At 39.5% G+C, this 19116-nt stretch overlaps 1 protein-coding gene across 1 annotated transcript in view; it reads left to right on the top strand.

Annotated features, from left to right (window-relative positions):
* Positions 1-19116, top strand: part of Supt16h (SPT16 homolog, facilitates chromatin remodeling subunit) — a 44169-nt gene continuing 25053 nt past the window's right edge. Inside the window, exons 1-7 of the mRNA XM_004865047.4 lie at positions 1-254; positions 13871-13963; positions 15524-15694; positions 16346-16498; positions 17293-17439; positions 17826-17977; positions 18846-19018. Coding sequence (XP_004865104.1) covers positions 189-254; positions 13871-13963; positions 15524-15694; positions 16346-16498; positions 17293-17439; positions 17826-17977; positions 18846-19018 — 955 coding nt within the window. The 5' untranslated portion in view covers positions 1-188. The remainder of the gene's footprint in view (positions 255-13870; positions 13964-15523; positions 15695-16345; positions 16499-17292; positions 17440-17825; positions 17978-18845; positions 19019-19116) is intronic.

The following is a 19116-nucleotide window of genomic DNA, read 5'->3' as shown; positions in this document are numbered from 1 at the left end:
CCTACGGAGAGAAGATTTAAAAAAAAAAAAATTTCAACCGCTGTCGGGACCCGGAAGCGGAAAGGGCATCTGTGAGGTCGATACTTCCGGGTCACTGAGCGAGTGCGGGATTCCGGGGCCGAGAACGGGTGGCGGAGCTGGGACCTCGCGTGATTCTCGGAACCCGAGGAGAAGCGGTGTCCGGAGCTATGGCTGTGACTCTGGACAAAGACGCTTATTATCGGCGAGTTAAGAGACTGTACAGCAATTGGCGGGTAAGGAAGAGCCCTTAATTTTCCCCAGGGGAGCCCCCCTCAGCCATCCCATAATAACCGTGCTTCTCGGCGCCCTTTTTTTTTCCTTTCGGTCAGGAATTCCCGGGTTCCGTGTCGCGCTTTTTATTGCCCCCGCATCATTCACCTCAGGCGGCTGGGAGTGCTGCCCCATGAGAAGGTGCCTCCCTCAATTGCCCTGCCCTGCGGCCACCACCATCTTCCCCGAGTGCCGGCCCGGTCCTGCATAACAGCCACCCTTCCCAGTCTCTTCCCGCCCTAGAAGAGGCAGCTCCTTTCCCTCTGTGATTTCGTTTTGCTGCCCCTCCTGTGGTGTTCACACACACCCACGCACTCGCTTTGTACCTCCAGAACCACAACATTCCGCTCCAGGTCCCGCCAGAATTACAACCATCTTCAAATAGGAAGGATGCAGGGGCGAGGAGGATGTGCATCCAGCCCTTAGCGTTTATCGGGTGCGAGGGTTTTGCTGGAGTTAGGAAAAATAATGCTGACACGCATCCGCTTTATGTTCTAGGCCTTGACGTTGGTAACAGACCGAACGCTGAAAACATGCCGGCATTAGTAATACAAATTCTTAAAAAGTGATGCCTAAAACCTTGTTAGTTTGCTCTGTAGGTAGAGTATCCGGGGCATGTGTTCAGAAAATGAACTGTGACTGTTTCAAGTCTTTTCAAAATCGGGCAGTTTTGTTTCTTTTAAAGACGTACATAGCTAAAACTTATTTTTATGGTAGTAATTTATTAATTGAATAAACATCTGATTGCATTCTGTAGTGCAGTTTGAGCTATCTTAACCTAAGTCTGGCTTCTGAACCAAGTCATCAGAGGAAGACTTTTAGAAGCCAGAAAACGTCCTGACAAAAATGATCAACTCTGATTTCAGCATTGTAAATTGATCCTCTGCTGAAGGCAAGCTATAGAAATTGGTTATTTCTCTGCCATTCATAGGAAAGATGCTTGCGCATCTTGCATCTTTTGAGGCTAGATGCTTTGGCTAATTGAAAATAACAGGGATTCTCTGTTGAATTTTACTAAAAGCAAAAGAACATGCTAGATGAACGTTGAAATCTTGTTTTGAATTTTGTTTCGTTTTGTTTTTGAGACAGGGTTTCGCTGTGTGTTCCAGGCTGGCCTTGAACCCATTATGTAGCCCAAGATGACCTTGAACTCATTTCGCCCTGCTGCCTCAGCCTCCTGACTGCTGGGACTACAGCCTTGCTCTACCATGCCTGGCTTGCTTTAAAATTCTTTTTTTTTTTTGTACGGGGGATTGAACTTAGGACCTTGCGCTTGCAAGGCAGGTGCCAGAACCGCTGAGCTAAATCCCCAGCCTTGCTTTAAAATTCTTATTGCTTAATTTCTACCAAGTGATTTTACAACCTCTCTGTCATATATTTATATTTGAATATTAGCTATGTAAGAAAACTTTTCTGATGTTTTCTAGTGATTCTGGTAATGATCTAGACATTCTACCCGTTAACCCTGAGATCATACACTTTGATGTTTCTTTACAGTCCCAATGATTTAGAATTCATCAAGTTATTTCATTTTAAGGCTATTAAAATATTTTGCTTTTTCCTAATTATGATTTTCATTGTTTATGTTTTAAAAACATTTGCAGTATCATACTTTAACTGAGAGGAAATCTCTAAAACATTAAGCCTTGTATCTGAAATACAGTCATCTCTTGGTGTTGGTACTTTGGGTATTGGTTCTAGGATATCCTCTCCCTCAAACATACCACGTCTTCAGGTGCTCAAGTCTTCTGTATAAAATGGTGAAGTATTTGCAGATAGCCTATGTCCATCCTATACATTATGTTGTTCAGTTTTTTTTTCTTTTGTACCTGAGATCAAACTTGGGACCTTGCACTTGCAAGGCAGGTGACAGCACCACTGAGCTAAATCCCTGGCTCCATCCTATACTTTAAATCATCTCTAGTTTACTTTGTAATACCTAATACAGTATAAATGCTTTGTAAATACATTGTTTACGGAATAATGCTAAGGAAAAAGTGTTTGCATGTTCAGTATAGATGTGATCTTTTTTCCTCCCTCAAATATTTTCAATCCAAGATGAGAAACTTACAGACATGGTGGGCTAACTACTAGTAGTGTCCTTTTAGAGATCAGAAAATGGGCTCTGTTTGAAGTGAAACAAGCAAGGGCTGAGCTGTAGCAAGGGCTTGGGTAAGATCCCCAACCCAGGGATGGGATGGTGGAGGGGATCAAACGGGAGCCCTCTACAGTGACTAGAACGTGCTACTGTTTTATACTTATTGGGCATTTGAGTCTAATCCAGTCTTCTTACTTTTGAAGTTAGAGTTGCTAAGAGCAGAAAGGGTTTGCAGCATCTGTCTGCTTTAGAGAGACCAGAAGTGGTAGGTCATGGAATTGGACCATGGATTTTTTTTCTTTGTCCCTTTCTGCTCTCCTGGATCCTTCCGTATGCATGAATGTCTAGGCTGTTTATGGTTGTGATTTTGTCTAACCATGATTTTGTATTGCTCACTGGAGGAACAGAAGAGGTTACTTAACGTCCTGGGGTTCCAGCTGCCTTTACGGGTGAGGGGTACAATGTTCAGGCATACCTGTTAATCATTTTAGAACTGTTTCTTAGGATGTCATGCTATGAATGGTCCTTGACTACATTCATCTGCTATTACCTTAAAAAATTCCACAAAGCATCAGAATAGTATCTGTTTTCAAAGGAAATATTTGTCCAGTGAATTCATTCATGCATCCTTTTGGCAGTTGTGAAGATTAGAGTAGTGGGTAGCCATGATCCTCAAAAGAAAGTTTGTGCCAGTGAAGAAAACTGATAGTGCATCGGTACTTCTCTTGAGTACTGCTTTCTGGTCCTGTGCTGGTTTTTATAGTGGCTTGCTTGCTTGTTCTGGGTTGTTCTCTAGGACTGGACAACTGTCTTTTGTGGTTCAGAAATATTTTTGTTTTGTTTTTTGAGACGGGATGGTTCAAGGTGGCTTTGAACTCACTGCAGTCCTCTTGTCCCTGCCTCCTGAGTGCTAAGATTACAGATATGCACCACCATGCCCCAGCTTGAAGGCTCTTTGTTTGGGGATTGGTTGGTTGTTTGTATGTACCCCAGGTTGGACTCAAACTCACAGCAATCTTTCTGCCTCAGCTCAGCCTTCTGAGTGCTGGGATTACAGGTGCGCACCACTACACCCAGCTTGGAAGACTTTTTTTTTTTTTTTTTTGTACCAGGGATTGAACTCCTGCCCTTGCACTTGAGCAGCAGGTGGCGAAACTACTGAGTTAAATCCCCGGCATTGGAAGACTTTTTGAAATGCAGACAATTCCCATATTCTTTCAGTGAGGCAAAGGATTACATCCACCCATCTCATTTAGTTTCATATCTTTTTTTTTTGAGATGTCTTATTATTTTGCTCAGATTGGCCTTCAGCTGTTGGGCCCAAGAGACCTGCCTGCTTCAGCCTTCCCAGGAGCTAGGGCTACAGGTATGTGCCATTGGGCCCGGCTCCATCTCATTTTTTATGGCTTCTTTCTCTTTGGAGTGGTATAAAGAAATAAATACTTTATTAGTTAGCTTTTCATCACTGTAACTATGCTGTGGTCTTTGAATAAAGAGGAGAAAGATAGAGGTAAATGCACAGATAGGTTAAATTTTTTAAGATTATTTGACTTTCATAATGTAATTACCTATTTTGTGTTTTTCTGTTTTTTGTTTTTGGTACCGGGGATCAAACTCGGGTCCTTGTGCTTGCAAGGCAGACAGTGGAACCACTGAGCTAAATCCCCAGCCCATTTTTCTGTTTTGTTTTGTTTTGTTTTTTTGAGACAGAGCCTCCCTATGTAGTTCAGGCTTTCCTTGAATTCACCTTGCAGCCCAGGTTGCCCTCAAACTTGCAGCAGTCCTCCTGCCTCACCCTCCTAATTGGTGGGATTACAGGTGTGTGCCACCACACCTGGCTTGTATTTATTTTTATATCCCCTGTAACCAACTGTAGTGCCAGCATATAGTGATCAGTAAACAGTGGTGACTGATGTTTTCATGCATCTCTTTATTGGTTTAAAGAGATTTCTGTTCAGGCTGTAATTATAGTGACTGTAAGTCCAGCTTTTCCCATAACTGATCTGTTATCCCTGCATAATTACTACTGAGGCACCCTTTTCTCAAAATTGTCTGTCTTTCATTTGCTAAGGCAGTACCGTTTGTTTCACAGGAAGATCACTTTATTTTTTTGTTTTGTTGAGACAGGGTCATGCTATGTAGTTCAGACCAGCCTTGAACTCACTATATAGCCAAGGCTGCCCTCAAACTCACAATGATCGTCCTACTCAGCCCCTTGAGTGCTGAGATTACAGGCATGCACCACCATCCCTGGCTAGAAATTATTTTAATTAACCAAGTCATACATACATTCAGTCTTTAAATTGATAATAGTTTTCCACCCAGTGTGGTGACACATGCCTGTTATCCCAGAACTTGAGAGACTGAGGCAGGATTGTTGTGAATTTGAGGCAGATACCATCTGTATATTGCAGTTTCTTGATTTGTTAATTGTAGGTATTAACTTATGGTAAATGAGTTAATTTTTTTATACCATCACTGTCATTCCAACTTCTTCCTTCTAGTACTTTTAAAATTTTTAGACATATTATGATAACTTTCAAGCAGAAAATTGAAAGAATTTTACAATGAACACTTCTATGCCAACTCCCTAGATCAGTGGTGGTGAACCTATGGCATGCGTACCATAGTGGGCTGTTTGTATCGTTGAAAACTCTAAAAGATTTGCCATCACTGCCCTAGATGACGCAACTAACATTTTATTATACTTTATCACACATCTATTCTTTTTTTTCACAATTTTCAGTAAAATCATTTGTGTTTATACTGCTTTCTCGTGTAAATATTTTCACTAGTTGGTGAAATACTGATTACCTTTCGTTTTCTCTGGAATTTTTTTCTGTGCTAGGCATAAAATTTAGGGCATTTGAACTCAGGTCCTTGCGCTTGCACAGCAGTCGGCGAAACCACTGAGCTAAATCCCCGGCCCGGGCCTTGCACGTCTTAGGGAAACTCCTTTACTATAGCTTTAACTTTTCCTTGCACTAAGGATTGACTCAGTTTTTCTCCTTTTAAAGGAAAATCTTTCTACCCTTAATTCTTTCTAACAGATCTCTTCTATTCTAAAATTCCCACACTATAGATTTTATTCAGTGTTTGTTTTTCTAAGCCCCACACCCCATCCATTATGCTGCTCTCTATTGAGGTTGTTGTCCAGGCCTTTTGCAACTTAGGACTTTCCTCTGGTGGGTCCCCTGTACTATAGATCTGTTTTATTTTTTTGTTTTATTAGAGCATTTTCTCTCAGTGAAAAGTGTTTTTCTGTTCTATTACTTAGCTTTTCATCACTGTCACAAAATGCCTAGAGTAAAAACTTACAAGGAGGAAAAGTTGATTTTGACTCATGGTTTTCTGAAGTTCCAGTCCATGGTCTCTTGCCCCCATTGCTTTTTGGTCCTGTGATTTGATGGCACGTGAAGGCAGGAAGTGCATGGCAGAGGAGGCTGCTTATCTCTTGTGTGCCCAGGAAGTGAGGTGTGACAGAGTCCGTAGACACCTAATTCCCCCAACGAGGCTTCACCTCCTTTGTTGTGCCTCTTGCAGTAACTTCTTGAGCTGGAACCAAGCTTGGAACACATGTGCCTTTCAGAGACATTGAAGATCCAGGCAATAAATACAAAATTGGAGGTTTGAAATAATTTTCTGCTCAGGATTTTGAAGCTACTCTTTCTCAGTCTTCAAGCTTTCAGTACTTTGAAAAAGCAGATGAGATTCTGTTTTCTGTATACATAGCCTGTTCACTGAAACTTTTAAAACGCTCACCTTACATCTTTGAATTTCACAGTGTTATGCCTTGGTATGCATGTGTACCTGCTTACCCCCTTTGCATTAAGAATAGGGGACCCCTTTATAATCTCAAACTCAACATCCTTCAGTGCTAGGATCTTGTATTTTTTTTTATCATTTTTTTCCCATCTATTTCCTCAGTGATTTCTTTTTCTTCCTGGAATTCCTATTCAGTAATTTTGGACCTCATGGATTAAATCTGATTTATTTTATCTTTACTTTTTATCTCTTTGTCTTTTACTCACAGGGACTGTTTAACTTTATTCTCTCATCTTTTATTTAATTCAGATGTTTTTCATTTTGAAGAGTTCTTACCCTCTGTTCTTTTATCTCAAATGCACTATACAGTCCTGTGCCTTGTTAAATTTCCATCAACACTGGACTGCATATAAAACAATAATTCTTTAGGATTGTAAGAGAACAGAAGTGTTGTATTGCATAGTGACATGGTAGCCCTCGTCTTAATGTGTTTGTGGTGGTGCTACTGAAAACAGACCTGCACTGGCAGGCTTAAACACTGTGCGTACAGTTATGCACAGTACACGCTACTTGATAATGATAACTCATGACTGTGTCACAGGTTTATGTATTTACTTTTTGTCATTGCTTTGTACTTCTATTTATTTTTTTAAAGTTTACTGTAAAACACTATTCTGTGTTACACTAGCAGCAGCCTCATATCGCATGATTACCACATTTCTTAATTGCAGCAAGAGGCTGTGTCAGTGCTTTACTTCAGCTAGGTTTGTATAAGAACGCACTATGCAGCTGGACATGGTGGCATACACCTGTAATCCGAGCACTCGTGATAAGGCAGGAGGATCACCAGGAGTTGGTGGCCAACCTGGGCTACATAGTAAGACCCTATCTCAAAAAACCAAAGAAAGAAACTGTCTGAGAGCTCTGCATGAATGAGACCTGTTAATTGAAAGACGTTACTCTAGAGTATATGGGCTGATTTCGTTCCGTGGAAACCCCCAAATGTCAGTATCTAAAAATGTCTTCTCTGAATTCAATCAGGATGTTTAAAGAAAAGTCCTCTTTTTATTTATTTATTTATTTGGTCTCATCTTGTCATTCGTTCCCATTATTCAGCATGCAAACTTTAATTTAATTCCCTAATATTTAGCATGTTTCCTTCTGCTGGGCGTCTGAGTCTGGACCATTTCTGAGCCCATTTCTTCACAAAAGGCTTTTAAAGAGTCTTTTGCAGAGGGATTAAGAGGTTGTCTCAGCTTCTGAGAACTGAAGATACATCTCTTGAGCTTGCTAATCAGATCTTCTCTTTCAGCACTCGACTTACCCATATCCATACATATGTACCCATTCCACCTCCCTGATACTTAGTGGCTCCCAAGTTCTGACTCTTTGGGTCTCTACAGCTATGTACTCTTCTCATAAGCGTGCTTGTTAGAGAGCAGCCATCCCACATCTGCTCAGTCATTTACCACTCTATCCATTTTATTTTCATCTTCAGAAAACAGCTGAACTATTTGAACTTGAATACATTTTTTAAATGATATTTTGTATCACTTCATTTTCTTTGTTTTTTTTTGGTACCGGAGATCGAACTCGGGACCTTGCACTTGCAAGGGAGGCACCAGAACCACTGAGCTATATCCCTGGCCCTGTATTACTTCAAATGGAAAATTGTGTTAAGATGAAAAATAAAAAGTAGCTCTTAAAAATAGAGGTAGTGTAAACACAGCTGTGTTGTCAGATTATAGCAGGTGGTATTAAGGTCTGGCAACAGGTAGATACATTATAATAGAGAAGATTAAAAGAGCATTGAAAAGTATATACTTTCTTTTGATCTATTGATTGAATTTTTTTTTTTTTGGTACTGGGGATTCAACTCTGGTCCTTGCGCTTGTGCAGCAGGTGGTGAAACCACTGAGCTAAATCCCCGGCCCTATGGAAGATGCCTTTTTTTTTTTTGGTACCAGGGATCAAACTCAGGACCTTGCACTTGCGAGGCAGGCAGCAACACCACTGAGCCAAATCCCAGGCTGTTGATTGAATATTTGAAGCCATGTATGGATACCATCTAAAAATAATTTTTAAGTTGTACACTTATTAAAAACTTGTTACACTGTATGTATTCTGTACTGTTATCAATTAGCTAATGTTTGAAATAAGCAACAACAGTTATGGCATGTAGTTGTGTTTTAGTGAACAGCTTATTTTAGTTAGTCTTTAATAGTAATGGCAGCTACTTATATAGTAGTCTCTGTGAGGAGGCACTTTATATGCATTTTATTAACTCATAATTCCCAAGACAACATTTACAGTGTGAAGATCAGTGAAACTGGAAGTCAGAAAGGTTAGGTCACAACAAATAAGAGTGTCAAGGATTAAAACACAGGTAGTCAGAAGCCTTCTAGAGAAGTCTAGTTTTACCTTTTTTTTTTTTTTTTTTGGTACCGGGGATCGAACTCGGGACCTTGCGCTTTCAAGGCGGGCGCTGGAACCACTGAGCTAAATCCCTGGCCCTAGTTTTACCTTTTGGGTTTTTGTTTTGTTTTGTTTTGTTTTTTGGTACTGGGGATTGAACTCGGGACCTTTCGGTTGTGAGGCAGGCGCCGGAAACACTGAGCTAAATCCCCAGCCCACCTTTTGGTTTTTTGAGACAGGGTCTCACTATGCAGTCCAGGCAGGCCTTGAATGCAACTATGAAGCCCAGGTTGGCCTTGATTTCATGGCAGTCATCCTGCCTCAGCCTCCCAAGTGCTGGCATTACAAGTTGTGTCAATAAGCCCGGGAGCTAGTTTTATCTTTAGAACTCTAATAAAGGGGCTCTTAACTAATTTTTAACTGTAAAAGATAAAAACAGTAGAAAAGAATTACTTAATCTACTTTTCTGTAATAATTGTGTACTGATGTAAAATTCTGTTTTATAATTAGTTATGTAACTTGATTAGATTGCACTTTTCTACATTTTTTTTAAAGCCTGTCAGCCATCTGGGAAATGCAGATCAGAACTACAGTAAGATAACTTATCCCAGGTAGAATCCCTCCTATCAAAGAAACAAAAAGTAACAAATGCTACTGGTGATAGGGAGAAAAAGAAACTCATACACTATAGAATGGAATATAAATTAACCCAGCCACTGTGGAGAACAGCATGGCGTTCCTCAGAAAATCAAATTAGAAATAAGTCTAGCATGCAGTCCAGCTGTCTTAACTAGATATATATACAAAGCAAATGAAAGCAGCACACCAAAGAGATACGTACATTCCCATGTTCATTGTGGGACTGTTCATAGTACCTAAAATACAGAAGCATCCTGGTTGCCCGTCAACAACAGATGGATTGATAAGGAAAATGTGATATATATACAAAATGGAATACTATTTAGCCGTAAAAATAATGAAATTCTGTGAATTTCATGAAACTAGGAGACAATATGTTAAGTGAAATGAGCCAGACACATACTACATCTCTCATTCGTGGAATCCAGAAAAAGTGAACCTGAGTAAAGAATGATGATTATTAGAGGTTTAAGGAGGTTGAATAACAGGTAGCAGCATAGAGCTAGAAGGAATAAGTTTTGGTATTGCATAGCACAGTGGTGTGACTGTGGTCCAGAGTAACACACTGTACATTTTACGAAGATAAGAAATCTGAAGGTTCCAAACAAATAGCAGGGAGAGGGAAAAGTTCATTATTTTGGTTTGATCAGAGCACACTATGGATGTTTTGAAGTACAACCCTAACCCCACTAATATGCACAGTCAATACATGTTTAAAAAGACAGGCATGGTGGTGTATGCCTTTAATCCCAGTGCTTGGTAGGCCCAGGCAGGAGGATCACTGTGAATTTGAGCCTGGGATACATGGTGAGACCCTGTCTCAAAAAACAAACAAAAAGCTGGGTGTGGTGGCATAGGTCTGTAATGCTAGCACTCAGGAGGCTGAAGCAGGAGAATCATCCTGAGTTCCAGGGCAGCCTGGGCTACATAGTGAGACCTTGTCTTCAAAAAAAAGTAATAAGAAAGAAAGAATGGGAGGAAAAGACTGAATCATTAGTGTGAGGACTGTCTATATTATATATATTTGTGTGAGAATTTTGAGTATACCAGGCCTTAGTAGGGACTTTGAATATGAAAATTTGGAGAGTAGAGAATATTTGGTGTAAAAGTTTGTGATAATGTATCATACAAGTTTTAGCATAGTAATTCTGAAAACTTTGGGGGAAAGGGATTGCTAGGGATCGAACCAAGGACCTCATACACTCTATTTTTGATCTCAAACCCGAGCCCTTTAGAGTGTCTGATACCAGTTTTTTACATTTGTAAATTATTTGAGACCCCAGAGAACCTATGTATAGCTAGTATCAAGTACATAAACAAGGTGTGGCCTCATAAATAAATTGGAAAAGGGAAGATAGTTGAAGAACCTTCCCAGATAACTGTGGATAGTTTTTGTTGCTAGACTAAAATCAAGTTGTAATCTCATAAAAGTTAGTTACAGTGTGGAATCTGAATCTATAACTACTGAACTTTTCATATTCAAAATATTTGTCTTGCAACTTTAATCTTTTATCCATGGGATTACTTTGTAACATGCATTGCTTATTTGGAAAATACTAGTTCCTTCAGTTGTGCAAATCTTCCAAATGTTGACATATTTCTTTATATAGTATCAAAGAAATCATATGTTAATATCACCACTGATCTCATCGGAAAAGTCATAAGTAGGAAGCTTATCAAGTTCACAATGGCACATAAAAGCTTTGCAAATTTTTTCTATTTTTTATCATTAGCAACACATGTCAGCTGTCCTGAAGTTGACATACCCGCTTCATTTTTTTAGAACCTGTATGCCAGATACCCAGAGTGTTGAGTTCAGCTTGCTGCTCAGATAACTACAAATGCTTGTCCTTGAGACATCTGTCACACTCTAGTGTGTACACAGTACTTTCTTTATGTGAACCTGTCACTTTCTTTACACAGAATATTAAAAAGAAGTACCCAAGAACTGGGATTTCATCGTAATTTTGGGGGGGGGGTTACTGGGGATCGAACTTGGGTTCTTGTGCTTGCGCAGCAGGCAGTGAAACCACTGAGCTAAATCCCTGGCCCAGTCATAATTTTTTTAATGTCTGTTTTATTTTGCTGAGGCAGGATCTCCTATGTAGCCCAGGCTGGCCTGCAGCTCACTATCCTCCTGCCTTAGCCTCCCAAGTACTAGGATTATAGGCATAGACCACCACTCCCAGCTGATGATAATTACTATTGCATCAAGGAGATTAAGTGAATTAGTACTTTTCTTTTTCTCTTCAGTGTTTAGTAGTGAAGTACTCTTTGATGACACTACTTTGATTGATACTAAGGCATTAGCAATTTTAACTATCATTGCTTTTGTGTCATAATGAGAACTAATGATAAAACATTGCCAACCTAAAGGGCAAAAAAATTTCTCAGTGGAGGGGTGCATATAGGTAACTTCTTTGCGTTATTTATTTTGTTATGGTAGAGAATTACAACAGAACCTTTGATTTGTTTGTTTGTATTTGTAGTGCTAGGGGCTAAACCTAGAATGTTCACACTGAGCTGTATATCCAGGCCTTTTAAATTTTTTGTTTGAATCAGGATCTTGCTAAGTTTCCCAGGCTGGGGTAGAACTTTTGGTGTTCCTGCCTCAGTCTCCCAGAGTGGTGGCATTGCAGGCATAGGCTACCATATCTGGTTCAGTGTTTTCTTACTGACAACTAGAGGCCTTAAAATGTAGAAGTTTTATGTAGGTGTTTTTCTTTACTTGTAAGGGGAAGCAAGAATTGTAATTCTTTTGGTATAGAGCTTTTCAAAAGTAGCTTATGGTTAAAAAAAAGAAAAGTAGCTTATGGTTGGAAGACACACACATCTTGATTTCAGAACTTACTACAAAGTTACAGTAACCAAACAGCAGGGAACTGACCCAAGGACAGACTTCTAGCTCAATGGAATAGAACTGAGAACCCAGAAATAAACCCTCGTGTATGGTCGTTAGACTGACAAGGGTGTCAAGACAATTGAGGGGAAGATGTCTTTCCAACAGATGAGCTTGAGAAGGGTATTCCCCTGCAAAAGAATGAATTTTGGCTTTTCAGGAAAATCACTTCAGAATAAAGCACACCCAAATGTAGGAACTAAAACCAAACTGTGATAGAAGAACTATACATCAAGCCAGGTGTGGTGATGTACACCTGTAATCCCACCACTTAGAAGTCTAAGGCAAGAGGATTGCCATGAGTTCAAGGCCAGCCTGGACTACATGATGAGACTGTCTCAAAAAAACCAAAGAAAAAAAAAGAATTACCATACACTTTCATGGTCTTGGATGAAGTGGAGTCTCAGTTAAGACACCAGAAGCAGAATAAATCAGATTGGACTTCTTCAAATTTAGAAATTTTTGTGCTTTAAAGTATACCATCAAGAAAAAGAAGAGCCCACAGAATGAGAGAAAATATTTGCAAATCATGTCTGATAAAGGACTTATATGTGGAACCTAAAAATTCCTACAACTCGTAGAGCAGTAATCCACCTAGAAATCGGACAAAAGAGCTGAATAGGAATTTCTCCAAAAAGGTATACATACTGTCAGTAATATGAAGTTATCTCATCCTTAGTGGTCAGGAAAATGCAAATCCAAACTGTAATAAGATACTCATTTATACCCATCTTACACTATAAGAAGAAAGAGACTAGCAAATGTTTACCAACATGTGGAAAAATTGGATCATTCTTACATTCCTATTAGCAACATAAAATGATGCAGTCACCGGAGAACAATTTGATGGGTCCTCAAAAAGTTAGGCATGGAGTTACCATATGATGGAGTAGTTCCTGTTCAAGGCATACACCCAAGAGAAGTATGTCTGAGTGAAAACTTGTATGTAAGCCATGCCTGGTGGCACACTTCTATGAACCCAGCACTTGGGAGGTTGAGGCAGGAAGATCACAAGTTTGAGCCCAGTGTGGGCACCTTAGTAACTTGGCAAGGTCCTGTCTCAAATTTTAAAAGGGCTGAGGTGTAGCTCATTCAGAGTCCCTGAGTTCAGTCCCTACTACCAAAGATGGAGAGGGTGGTTTGTAGGCAAATGTTCGTGGCAGCATTGTTCATAGTTACCCAAAAGGTGGAAACAACCCAGATGTCCAGTCAGTTGGTGGTAAGGTTGATATATGTAGTGTATCCACCCAGTGAAATACTTGGTTATGGAAAGTAGTACTACAAAACAGATGAACCTTGAAAACATGTTAAGTGAAAAGCCAGACACAAAAGCCACATATGATCATTCCATTTATATGAAATATCCAGAATAGGCAGATCCATAGATAGGTTAGTGGTTGCTTGTCTGAAGAGACAGGGAAGATGAAGAGTGATTGCTAATGGGCATAGGACTTCTGGGAGGGAGATGAAAATATAGCTTATGGTCATGGTTACATACCAAAGTACTATATTATAAACATTACAATGTACACTTTTAAGTGGGTGAGTTTTATTGTATGTGAATTCTTTCTGTAAAACTGTTAAAAAAAAAACCCAATAACTTACAGTTGTGAGATTGTCAGGTAGGCATGAACCTTAAACTTGGAATTTCTATTAGAAAATAACTTTATCTGTCCGTCCATCTATCTCAGGTAGATACTGAAGTCTGTATTCCTCTTTTGCTAATGTGAACAGAAAGTAACTAAATTACCTACTCTTTTCAGAAAGGAGAAGATGAGTATGCCAATATTGATGCAATTGTTGTCTCAGTGGGTGTTGATGAAGAAATTGTTTATGCCAAATCAACTGCCTTACAGGTGAGAGGTTTATAGTAATTTTCAACCCTTAGATCTCCTGCACTGTGGTAGCCACATTAAAACTGAGTTTCTGGGTCTGGGTATGCAGCTGTGTTGCAGAGCATGTGCTCAGCATTCAGGAGGCCCTGGATGTGACCCATGGCCTGTGATCACCAGAAAAATCCCTCTGTCCCACCAGCTGTTTCAGCTCCTCCATAATGGCTGTCATTCAGACAGCGTATTTCCAGCATCACATAACATTCAGTTGGATTTAGCACTGATTTAGAATATAGGAAAAAAGAAGTGTGTAATGTATATAAATGTAACTGTATTTAACAGAAAAATCTAAATAAAGGTTGAAGTAAATTGCTTTTCTGTAGTATTCAGGGACCCAGGCTTTTCCCAGCTCTGCTCTGCCATCTGTGAAATACAGCATTTATGCTCAGGATACAGAATTGCTCCTATAACTCCAGTCATTCCAGCTGTGTATTTCAAGCGAAAACATGGGGGTAGAGAAGAAAAAGACTTGCTTGACCTCCCACACAAATCTTCCACTTACAATTGACTTTTCTTTGTACGGGAGTAGAGGGGTGATATGGATTGAGACAGGGTCTTACTATGTAGTCAAGCCAGCCTTAAACTCACTGTGTAGCATAGGCTAGCCTCGAATACAGCAATCCTCCTGCCTCAGCCTCCCAAGTGTTTGGATTACAGTCATGTGACATAATGCCTGGCCCTAGCCACTTATAACTTACTGGCCAAAAGTTAATCTAATAGCCATACTTAGTTGTAAGAAATAGAAATTAAGTCTTGTCAGGCAGTGTGCTCAGCTAAAATTTCCCATCTTTTTTTAAGAGAGAAGAGAAATGAATAATTGGTAGGCCAGTTGCCATCTTCAAGGTAGAACGCATGCTAAGGATGTTACTCTGACTTGTTCTATGCAGTTTGGCTGTACTAAACCATGATATAGTTCCTATAAACACAAAGTGTCCAGGGGCTGAGGGTGTAGCTCAGTGGTGGAGTAATTGTTTAACACATACAAGGCCCTGGGTCCAGTGCCAGCACCAGAAAAAAATAAAAAGAAACACAAATTGTGCACATGATCGATGGTTTTTATTATGGACTATTTCAAGCATATAAAAGCAGGTAAAGTAATTAATTGATTGATAAAGTGATTAATGTATCTATTATCCATTTCTAATGAATTGTCAACCTCTGGCCCAGCTTGTTGCCTTTGTATCCACATTGAACCCATCCCGCCCTGGGTTATTTTTAATTTAACTCCGTGTATTTATTGATTAATACAGTGGTACCTTGGTTCACGAACTCAATGCATTTTATAATTTTGAGGAAGATGGCCACATTACGTTTGTGTGTGGAAAATGGCCACAGTGGTGTTTGTCACCTGACATGGAGTTTGTGAACAGAAGCAAAATTTTGTCAAATGCTTTTGTTTGAAAATCAAATTGTTCACAATCAGAAGTGTTTGTAAACCAAGGTATTACAGTATTTCTATACATGAGTCAATTGTTTTTGTTTTTAATCTGTAAATACTGTTGTTACTGTTGTTTTCTCCCATAGACATGGCTCTTTGGTTACGAACTAACTGATACAATCATGGTTTTCTGTGATGACAAAATCATCTTTATGGCCAGCAAGAAAAAAGTGGAGTTCTTGAAACAGATTGCCAACACTAAGGGCAATGAGAACGCTAATGGAGCCCCTGCCATAACACTCCTCATACGAGAAAAGGTCCGGACTGACAAGCAGTGTATCATAAATGGGAAAGTTTAAAAGTAACAAATGCAAAGGAAAAGTTGTAGCTGATTATGGTTGTAACTACAGAGTTCTGTCACATTTTTACTGTTGGTTAGGAAGAAAATGTTCAAAAACCCTATTAGTTCTGTAACAAAGTAAGTAGGCTATGGAATTCCAGTAAATACTGACTTTATTTGACCTTTCTCCAGGACACTATTAATTTGTTGGTTTCATCTGAGTACTTTCTTTAGAGTAGATAACCTTAGTATCATTATACTTCATTTCCAGTTTTTATCAAATATGATCTTTTTCTCATACTGCCCACCTAACAGGAATTGTTTCCTTAGAATTTTGTTCCTATGTATGGTTTGTGTTTCTTAGCTTTCCTAAAGAAAATGAATAATCTTGTCAACTTGCATGGGACTTTCACTTAAGCATATAAAAATATCCAAAGAAATTTTGTGTTGACCTTTACTGTATTATAATTTCTCCTTAAAAAGTAGGTGGGGAGGGTTTAGAGCAGAATTTATTCTTTCTGTGGTATAGAATATTCCTGTCTGGTTACCATTAGTTAGAACATAGATAGATCTGTAATTCTAAAACTAATAACTAACAGACCCTTTTTCTTCCCTGTGGCGCTGATAGAATGAAAGTAATAAGAGCAGCTTTGACAAAATGATTGAAGCCATTAAAGAAAGCAAGAATGGCAAGAAGATTGGAGTGTTCAGCAAAGACAAATTCCCTGGCGAGTTCATGAAGAGCTGGAATGACTGCCTCAACAAAGAGGGCTTTGACAAAGTAAGAACGCTATTGGGGAGCAGCAGATTGAGAGCTGAGAAGACAGAAGGGCCAGGCGGGGGATTTAGCTCAGTGGTTTCGCCGCCTGCTGTGCAAGCGCAAGGACCCAAGTTCGATCCCTGGTACCAAAAACACACAAAAAAAAGACAGAAGGGCCTCTAGAACAGACTGGCAAAACATTTGTTTTGGGGAAACTATATATTTGTTCACATTTTTGTTTTTCATCACTTTTAGCTGAACAGTTTCACAGTTACGCTTCAGTCAGAAAATGGGATATTCATGAGTTAGTCCAGCCACTTCAGAATTGCAAACTTAGAAAAATCTCAAGTCCAGCCAGGTGGTGACGTATACTTGTCATTCCAGCACTCGGGAGGCTGAGGCAGGAGGATCACTTTGAGTTCCAGGCCAGCCTGGGCTACATAGTGAGTTCAAGGCCAGCCTAAACTTCATAGCAGGACCCTGTCTCAAAAAAGAAAAGAAAAACCTCATGTCCAAAACATATTTTTGTGTTCCTGTTTTCTCTTGCCTTCTGCAGCCTTTACAAAAACCTTTCGTAGGGAGGGGAATTTACAGTTTAAGTGGTACAGTAGCTTAATGCCTCTTCAAACATAACACAGTGACCTGGCAAAGAGCTGTTTTAAATATTTATTCAAGAAGAGAGTATTTGAATATTTTGCTGACTACTGATGAAAATTGTTAAATAACCAGCTGGTAATATTCAGATGTGGAAAGATACATATCTTTAACAGTTCTGTATTTGAGTGTTAGAAATTTGTGTTGTGCTGTGATTGCAGATAGATATCAGTGCAGTTGTGGCATATACCATCGCCGTAAAGGAGGACGGGGAGCTCAACCTAATGAAGAAAGCAGCCAGTATCACCTCTGAGGTCTTCAACAAATTCTTCAAGGAAAGAGTCATGGAAATAGTTGATGCAGATGAGGTAACTGGAGAAGGGAGGGTCTTAGTGTTTCAGTGAGGTAGTAGTAAGTCCTGACCCAGCAAGATTTTTGTTGCATGTTCAGCTTACTTTAAATTAAGCCTAACATTTATGAATAAGTTGATCATAATTATGTCATCTGTCTTTCAAAATAACTAAACTTACACTATGGGTTTTTGAGATTACCCATTATTTTACTTGAGGATCCTTGGAATAGCTCTTAGTTTCACACACAGTTTTCCAAAATTGCTCTGTAGGTGTTATTATCTAACACATAATAAATCATAAATTATAGCAAGACATGGTATCTTCAAATAATGTCCAAACACCCCACATTCCTATTTCCCACCCTGTAGTGAGTGTTATTTTACTTCTGATTACTCTTGTAGAAAGTTCGGCATAGCAAATTGGCTGAATCTGTGGAAAAGGCCATTGAAGAGAAAAAGTACCTAGCTGGGGCAGACCCTTCTACCGTGGAAATGTGTTACCCTCCTATCATTCAGAGTGGTGGCAACTATAATCTCAAATTTAGTGTGGTGAGGTAAGTATGAGAACTGTCCAATAACCCCCAAAATCAAGAGTATTCTAGGTATTGTGGCTAGGAACTCCCACATGGTAGACAAGTGTTCTACCACTGAGCTACATCCCCAGTCTCCCCCCTCACCCTTTGTTTGTGTTTTTGAGACAGGGTCTCTGTGCAGTTCAGCCTGGCCTTGAACTCACTATGTACCCAAGACTGGCCTCAGACTCACAGTCCTCCTGTCTCAGCTTCCTGAGTGCTGGGATTATGTCCATGTGCCACACCCGGCTTTCTTTCTTTTTTGCACATAGTCTTGCTAAGATGCCTGGGCTGCTCTTAAACTTGCCACCCTCCTGCTTGGTGTATCAGATAGCTGGGGTTGCAGGTGTCCATCACCATGCCAGAATTATTTCTTGTTAGCATTTGATTGTGAGCATTTTTCCAAATTATTTAAAATGCCAGAAAATTAAAACTATACTGAAAACAATTGAAATGGTGTTAGATATACTAAAAAAAAATTCGTCAAATTTTAGGAAGTGCTGTAAAAAATGTGGTTTGTACTAGTGAGTCTGAAGAGACTGGTTAAAACCCACAGTTGATAAGGGGCTTGTGAACAAGTGACTTCACCACCTATACCAGAATGGACACAATTTATATTCTTCAAATTTTTAGAATACAGTACTCAACATGTCCCTGAATTTTTGTCTTAGAAGTTTGGTCACAAATTTTTACTCCAGATCCTAGTATGTTTATTTAATAATTTAAAAAGTCAGTATTCAGCCACAGCTTTGGGATATACCAAGGAAAAACAATGATTTCAGGTTTTGTGTGCCAGTGATACTAAGGATTTGTTAGTTTTGGTAACGCAATGCTTTTTCCTTTTGTCTAGTGACAAGAATCATATGCATTTTGGGGCCATTACTTGTGCCATGGGTATTCGCTTCAAATCTTACTGTTCCAATCTTGTTCGCACCTTGATGGTCGACCCTTCTCAGGAAGTTCAAGAAAATTACAACTTCTTGCTCCAGCTTCAAGAGGAGCTTCTAAAGGAATTAAGACATGGTGAGGTGCCTTAGAAAAGAAAGTTCAGAAATCACATAACAAAAATATCATTAGTGTTGATGTGAGTTTATAACCCTGATGCTTTCATACTAAAAATG

Source organism: Heterocephalus glaber, unplaced genomic scaffold, assembly GCF_053883595.1.
Source record: "Heterocephalus glaber isolate CG9 unplaced genomic scaffold, H.glaber_assembly_v1.0 deba00001662, whole genome shotgun sequence".
In the NCBI taxonomy this organism is placed as follows: Eukaryota; Metazoa; Chordata; class Mammalia; order Rodentia; family Bathyergidae; genus Heterocephalus; species Heterocephalus glaber.
This window is presented reverse-complemented; position numbering and strand designations above follow the sequence as displayed.